General features: G+C 37.9%; 1 protein-coding gene across 2 annotated transcripts in view; it reads left to right on the top strand.

The window, feature by feature from the left end:
• The window catches only part of Aifm1 (apoptosis inducing factor mitochondria associated 1), a 36,600-nt gene that overhangs the window by 6,648 nt on the left and 22,217 nt on the right, over window positions 1-7,735 (top strand). The window contains exon 2 of one of the 2 annotated variants that reach the window (XM_021187791.1): window positions 2,236-2,378. In XM_021187791.1, the coding sequence (XP_021043450.1) occupies window positions 2,236-2,378 (143 nt within the window). Of the gene's footprint in view, window positions 1-2,235; window positions 2,379-3,490; window positions 3,622-7,735 lie in introns of both variants that reach the window. The other variant, XM_021187792.2, reaches the window with a different exon arrangement.

The raw sequence follows: 7,735 nt of genomic DNA, 5'->3' as shown, positions 1-7,735 counted from the left end.
CTCTCTCTCTCTCTCTCTCTCTCACACACACACACACACACACACACACACACTATGGTAATTTAAAAAACAAAGCACAACATAGTATTAACATAAAATGCAAAATATTAGGCCTTATCCAGAACTAGCAGGGGTCAAAAGCCCTGGGGGTGGGGCCTGATCAGTGACCATCTAACAAATATGTCAAGGAATTTTGACATATTTTGAAGTTTTAGGACCCCCCCCCTTTTTTAAAGTATAGAATGGAGCCTATTTAGAACATGGGGAGTTGAGAAGGGAGTAGAGACAAAAAAAAGCACAGAGGTGGGGGAGGGGAAGAGGGGGAAGAGGGAAGGGAGGTGAGAGAGGAAGAAGGGGATCAGAGTGGGGGGAGAGGATGGGCCAAACAGCCTCCTCCTCCTCTTCTTCCTCCTTTTCTTCCTCCTCTTCCTCCTCCTCCTCAGCCAAATGTGGTCAGATACCTCATACACAAGTGAAGTAGATTTTACTTTTGGTTGTTGATGTATTTTATTTTTTGAGACAGAGTCTCACTCTAGCCTGAGTTGACCTAGAAGTACTATGTAGTCTTAGTCTTAACTGTTTTTCTATTTGGGATTATCCAGCCTCACCGTCTCAAGCCCTAGAATTGAAATTATAGGCATGACCCCTCCCCCCATGCTGAGGCTTTATTTATTCATTTAGTTTTATAGTTTTTAGATATGTTTGAGCCATTTTCACCCTGTAATCTAGGCTGGCCTCAAATCTGCAGCAGTCCTCCTGCCTCAGCCTCCCCTACCGCTGATTATAGGTGTGAGCTGCTGTACACAGTGTTCATATATTTTAAATGGTCAAGAAAAACTTTGACAATATTGTAATACTTAATAAATACTTAAAACTTAGATTTTAGTGGCTATAAGTAAACGTTCATATCCAGCAGAATTGATTGTTACAGAGACCAGACTGTTCACAAAGCTGAAAATAAAATCACCATTCTAAATTAGTGGTGAACACCCATATGGAGTAATCTGAGAAGGCTCTAAGGACAGGCCTCATCTGAAAATGTCAGCATCCACTGGGAAAAAAGAAATCTGGAAATGTTGCACATTTTCATGTTCATAGTATGTCATGGTTGTATGATTGTTACTTAGCATTAATTAGTTGTACATAAAAATGACTGTGTTATCTTGAAAGAGAAATGATAAGATACTGGCCAACACTTTAATTTTGTCATTCTGGAATATATGTTAAGTTCTTCAGTTATTTGTGAGAGGTTAAGTTCATTATGAAATTTTCGTTCGGACTTCCTTCTGATAGTTAATGTTTCTTTCTTCTAGGACACATTACTTTTCACACAAGACAGAACTGTGTGTTCCAGGGTTGTAATTAAGCAAGGTTTGAGCCTTGTAGATTGTTTCTGAAATGGGTATCACAATATCCCAGCTAGCCTGTGGTCAATTTTATGTCTTTTTTGCTTTCTGTATCTGTTGGTTCTGCATCCATGGATTCAGCCAACCATTAGTCCCATCACTTGGGAGGCAGAGGCAGGCTACTTAACAAGCTCCAGGCCAGCCAGGCTATTTGTGAGGCCCTATTTCAATAAATAAATAAATTTCTGTACTGAGCATGTACAAATTTTCTTTATTTTTTATTTTCTGGTTGTTTCACTAAGTAATATAGTATAACAGCTTCTCACATCGTATTAATGATTATAAGTAATTCAGAGATGGTTTGAAGTATATGTGACGATATGCTTAGGTTGTATGCAAATTCCACACCAGATTCTATAAGGGACTTAAGCATAGTCGAATTTTAGTTCCTTCTGGGGATTTGGAATCAAAGCCCCACAGATACTAAATAGGTTATCTCAGTGTTTACTTACTGCATGTAAAGATTTGTTGAACTGCTCTTTTTTTGATTACCAACTTCCTGAGAGCTGTAAATGTCCTCATTGAATACCATTTACATTGTATTTTTGAGAACTAAGCTGGGTATGGTAGTTTAGGCTTAGTAGTTTGATATCAGCTTGGACTATGAAGCACAACCCTGCCTCAAAAAAGAAGTCTGATAGCCAAAAGTTGTACATAAATATCTGTAGTATTTATGTGTACAGATTTGATTATATTTTTCTTGGTCATAGAACAGTGAACATCATGCAGCCCAAGGTATAATTCTCTATTTCTATAATACATTGATATTTAATCATAAACATGTGTTAACTATTCAATTTGTGTGTGTTAACAAATTGTGTTCCTTTAGGCAACTTGTTCCAGCAATGGCGTGTTCCTCTAGAACTCCAGATGGCAAGACAAATGGCTAGCTCTGGTTCATCAGGGGGCAAAATGGATAATTCTGTGTTAGTCCTTATTGTGGGCTTATCAACAATAGGAGCTGGTGCATATGTAAGTAAAAAAGCAGCTTATGTAGAAAAGCTGCTAGACAGCTCCCATTGATCAACTCAGTACTCTGCTTTAAAACTTTTGCAACTAATCCTGCTTTTTCCTGTAGGAAAAGTTCCAAAGGCCTTCTTTAAAGTGTTTCTGGGAGCCTGTGTGGGGATGACTGATATTTATTCTCATGTTGACTGATCTTTGCTCTTTTTACTTGTCTTTTTATTCTTTGCATGAAAACTGCTGTGTTGCCTTAGGCTTGACTAACCCACAAAATTACACTTGTCTCTTGATCGTGATGAAGTAACCTATAAACAAAGTCAAAATTCACTGCAGCTCTTAAGCACAATATTTTATTTTAATTTATCAATTTTTAAAAGATTTTTTTCTTAGCTTGAGATTGAGAATTTAAATAAACAGCTTTAAAAAAACACTAAACATTCCTAAAAGGAAAACTAAATCCCTGGATCCTACGCAAAGGCTAAATTATAGAAAAGGGCCTAGTATCTCCAGTTGTAGAATGGCATTTTGGGGAGTAATTGCTTCATACTGTTAGGACAAGTACATCTCCTTATCATGACCTGGTCATCCTAGCAGGTCACAGAGAATTTATTCTGTGGGTGTTTTTTCCTTTAACTTGGCAGAGTGTGCTGAGCGAATTTACTTTGATGATGTCTACTGACATCCTGATCAAAGAAAGCTGTTTGCTTTGCACACTGAGAACAAAAGGTTGGATGCCACTATAGTCTTAGGTCTTTCTCTGCTGATAATAGTAAAATTATTTTTGTTCCTTCGGCAATAGGTTGGGGGGCATGAAAATTATTTGAATTACCCATATCCTCATACCTTAACCTGACTCCAAAATGCACAAAAGGAGTAGCTAGCTCCTGCCAGTTGTAAGTTAGTTCAGAGCAAGATATAGAAAAAATTCTGCTTGATAACACATTTTGACAAGAGAGGCATTCTCCTCCAATCCTGGAGCAGCTTTTAAATTTTTTTCTTTTTCATTTTTTTTTAGCACAGTAACCAAACTGCTTCTCTGCATTTGCATTAAATGTTCATTCATTAATACCTAGTGCTTTCTCTATTTTTTGTCTCCTTCTTGGCCGTATGTTTGCCTACAGTTGTGCAGTGTCATCTCCTAGGATCCCCTTCTAGAACACTAGCATCTGCAGGTGCTTCTGGGAAAGATGGCAGCAGCCTAGTATACTTCTTAATTGTAGGAGCAACAGTGACTGGGGCAGGAATTTATTATGTAAGATGTTTATGCTAAAATATGTTTGGGGATAGGGTGGGTAAGACCATAGTGCTAATAATAACTTGGTTCATAGAATATGGTAAAATATTCACAGCATGTGCTTTCTATAGACATTTGCTAAAGGGACATTGTCAGTCACTAGAGAGTCCTCAAATATTATTTTTCAAACCATTGAATTATACTAGATCAATCCAAACCCATAAATTTAGAGCCAAATATATCAACCTTTTTTGAAACATCTTTCAAATTTGTGCTTATTTTTATGCTGCCGAAGTATATTGTGCTTTAGTGCTGCATGTCTAACAAGAAATATTGAATAAGCAAATAAAGGGAACTTGAGCACCATCTACTTTGAATCGTTTTAGCTAGAATGTAATTTTTCTGTTTTGTGGCAAGCAATCAACTCGGCTTTTGCCATGAAAAGGCATTTTATTGAATGCTTCTGAGGAGGTCCTCAAAGCCATAGAGGTTGGAGTATTTCTCAAACCACCCACAGTCTACTTTAAACTAAATTCATTTGGCAGTGTCCCTTTTGTTACCTCTAATTTGGTCAAACAAGTGGCTGAAGCATTCGTGTAGGGTGATGTCTTGAATACCTCTTATTGATGATTCAGATTCTACCTTCTGAGCCTTAACGTTTCCATTTCATGTTTTTCGTATCTCTTCTACCCCATTTATTTAAACATAATTTTAAAGCATTTGTATTAGATATGTTAATAATGATTTGAATCTGTTAAATCTCTGGTATGTGTTGCTGACCAGAGTTAGATGGCCCCAACAGAGTTAACCTTGCAGATACTCTTGATGCCAAACTACAAGATGGGCCAGCCACTGATGCTTTCTCCTGCCTTAGAAATATCATGAAACACAAATTTCTTTCAAGTCATTCAGTTAAATGCTTCATTGCCCTCTGTGTTTATCCAAACACTGGTTGTAATATACCTACTATAATGGCTCCAGGTTAAATGATAAGCTTTTGTCTACATTTATCAAACTAGTCTGTCTACTTGTGTTTCAGGTTTTAAATAGTAGAAAACCTGCTATCAAGTGGCTTCATTTTTTTCCTCTGAAATTCATATTAGTCATAGGAGAAACTTAGTTTAAAATCAGTGTCCAGATTTGGTGAGATTTCTATAGCTGCAAATTACATAAGGTTCAGGGCTGTAAAGTGCCTGTGGCCATGCCTGACACCTGAGTTCCTAGGATGATGGAGAGTAAGAGACACTATTCTGTAATGTTGTCCTCTGACCTCCAGGTACACACTGGCACTCATATGTGAGTGTACACATACAAACATACAAAGAAATGCAATAAAAATAATGTAGTGCTTATATTTGTTTCTCAGACTGTCATAGCCAAATACCACAAAATGGTTTGGCCTACAGGCATTAATTTTTTCAGTTCTGAAAGCTGGAAAATCAGACAAGGCTAAATTTCTCATGAATTTCTTCATGGTGTGTATGTAGCCAACCATCCACATTACTCTGTCCTCACATGGGGTCAGAGCATGTTAAAAGTGAATTAGTGCTGATGTCTCTTCCTCATTTTGTAAAAGCTCTATCCAACTTGTCACCATTCCTGTCACTGGATACTGTCATTTTGGCAGTTAGGGCTTCAGCATATGATTTGAAGAATTCAGTCCTTAACAATATCCCTTCCACAACTTTTTTTTCATTTGAAGAAATGTTTTTAATTTGACTATAATTAATGCTTCAATAATTACTGTATTATGTGTTCTTTATCCTCCTGGCTCTCTGTGCCATTGGCTTTGAAAAACACTTTCCCAGGATGTGTAGTAAGAAATGCAGTTTAGGGGATTAGAGAGATAGCTCAACAGTTATGACATTGACTGCTTTTCCAGAGTTCCCAGATTTGATTCCCCGCACCCACATAGCAGCTCAAAACTGTCTGTAACTCACACCCTCATATACACATTGGAGGCAAAATACCAATACCCTTGAAATAGAAATAAATAAAAAAGAATTGCAGTTGATCTTGCAACCCATTTGTTTAGAAAGGTTGTTTCTACTAATATTTTTCATAAATTTGTAGTATTTCTTAGCCAGCATATATTTGCCCCCCCCCAATTAGAAATCTGTAAACTAGGAATACAGAAACCCTTTGAGGAATAGAATTTGTTACTTAGTATATATGTAAACTAACTTTGATTTTAGAACATCTAACCTTAATTTAGTCCTTTCCCACCAAAACTTCCCTACACCACTCTTTACATGTGTGACAGTATCAGGAGGTGTAGAATGGCTTAGACCATTGGGATGACCCTCTCAATGTGAGCATAGCCCCAGCCTGTTTCCTCTTCACTCCCATTAATAAGATTAAACCATCTCTTTTACTAACCTCTCAGGGCTTAGGTTCCCCATTTTTCAGCATGTCACCCAATGAGGTGCTCTGTAAAGTGGCCATAGAAAGTCTTCTTTTTTTCCTTTATTAATTTATTTTTGTAAGGTATTAGGGATCAAAACCAGGGCCTTGTGCCAAACATTCTACCACTGAGCCACACCCCCAACTTCATAGGAATATTCTTAAAGAGTATATTTTATGATATTTGTTCTAATTGTCCTTATTTCTGCATTTAGTCTGAGATTTCATTTGAGATATGGTCACTTAAATTTTTCACTTGTTGACTACTTGAGATACAAAAGAAGAAAAAAATTGTGATTAGAAGACATCTTTGGGCTTTGTTAGTAGATCCCTTGCCTAGCACATATGAAGCCCTAGGTTTGGTCTCCAAAAGTGCATCATTCAAACAGACACTGTGGTGAATGTCTGTATCCCAGAATGTGAGAGGTGGAGGCAGTTCACGATAATTGATCCTCAACTACATGAGGCCCTATCAAAGAGAATCATTCTTGTGTACTGCTTCTTATATTTTAGTTAATTAATTAGTCCTGCTTGGTTATGGTGGCGCATGTCTTTAATCCCAGCACTTGGGAGGCAGAGGCAGGAGAATCTCTTGAGTTCTAGGCTACCCTTGTCTACAGAGGGAGCCCCAGAACATCCATGGCTACACAGAGAAACCCTGTCTCAAAAACCATAGTCCTCATCCGTTTATAGCTCTGGCTATCCTACAATTCATAGAGACCAGTGCTCCTTGCCAAATGTTGGAATTAAAGGCACAGCCCAGTATTTATTTATTTATTTAACTTATTTATTGGGGCGGGAGAAGTGTTGAGTCAGGATCTCTGTATGTAGCCTTGGTTTTCCTGGGACTCGATCTGCAGACCAGGCTGGCTTTGAGCTCAGATGTCCCTGCCTCTGTATTCCAAGCGCTGGGATTAAAGACATGTGCTACCACTACCAGATCCTATTTTTTAAATGAATGAATTATTGAATAAATGAATTTACTTTTGAGATTAAGGTCTCAGTGTGTAGTCTTACTAGCCTAGAACTCCTGTAGACCAGGCTGGCCTCCAACTCACAGAAATCCACATGCCTCTGCCTCCCAAGTGCTGAAATTAAAGATGTCATTACTTTTTTTTGAAAGTTTCTAATTAGCACTAGGGAATATAGCTCAGGGGCCTGATATACATAAGGCCATAGGTAGTCTCCAGCTTCTAAATATTTTTAAACTAAGTTAAAAGTCACTAATAAATCCTGCTGTTACATGTTATAAACATAAACAATAGAAACTAGTCATACTAAAATATCCTTCCTCAATTCGAAAGTATAAGTGAAAGAGTATGCTTGAAGTAAAGCAACTTAGTGAAGACAGTGATAATTTTTTTTAGGTTTTTTAAAAAAAAATTTATTAGATATTTTCTTTATTTACATTTCAAATGCTATCCCAAAAGTTCCCTATACCCTCCACCACCCCTGCTCCCCTACCCACCCACTCCCACTTCTTGGCCCTGGCATTCCCCTGTGCTGGGTCATATAAAGTTTACAAGACCAAGGGGCCTCTCTTCCCAGTGATGGCCAATTAGGCCATCTTTTGCTACATATGCAGCTAGAGACACGAGCTCAGGGGGTACTGGTTAGTTCATATTGTTGTTCCACCTACAGGGTTGCAGCCCCCTTCAGGTCCTTGGGTACATTCTCTAGCTCCTTTGTAGTGTTTTTAAGTGAGATTTCTACCCCCTTAGTTTAGGAA

This window comes from Mus pahari, chromosome X, assembly GCF_900095145.1.
Source record: "Mus pahari chromosome X, PAHARI_EIJ_v1.1, whole genome shotgun sequence".
Classification (NCBI taxonomy): Eukaryota; Metazoa; Chordata; class Mammalia; order Rodentia; family Muridae; genus Mus; species Mus pahari.
The sequence above is the reverse complement of the archived record's forward strand: the minus strand, read 5'-3'. Positions and strand labels throughout refer to the sequence as shown.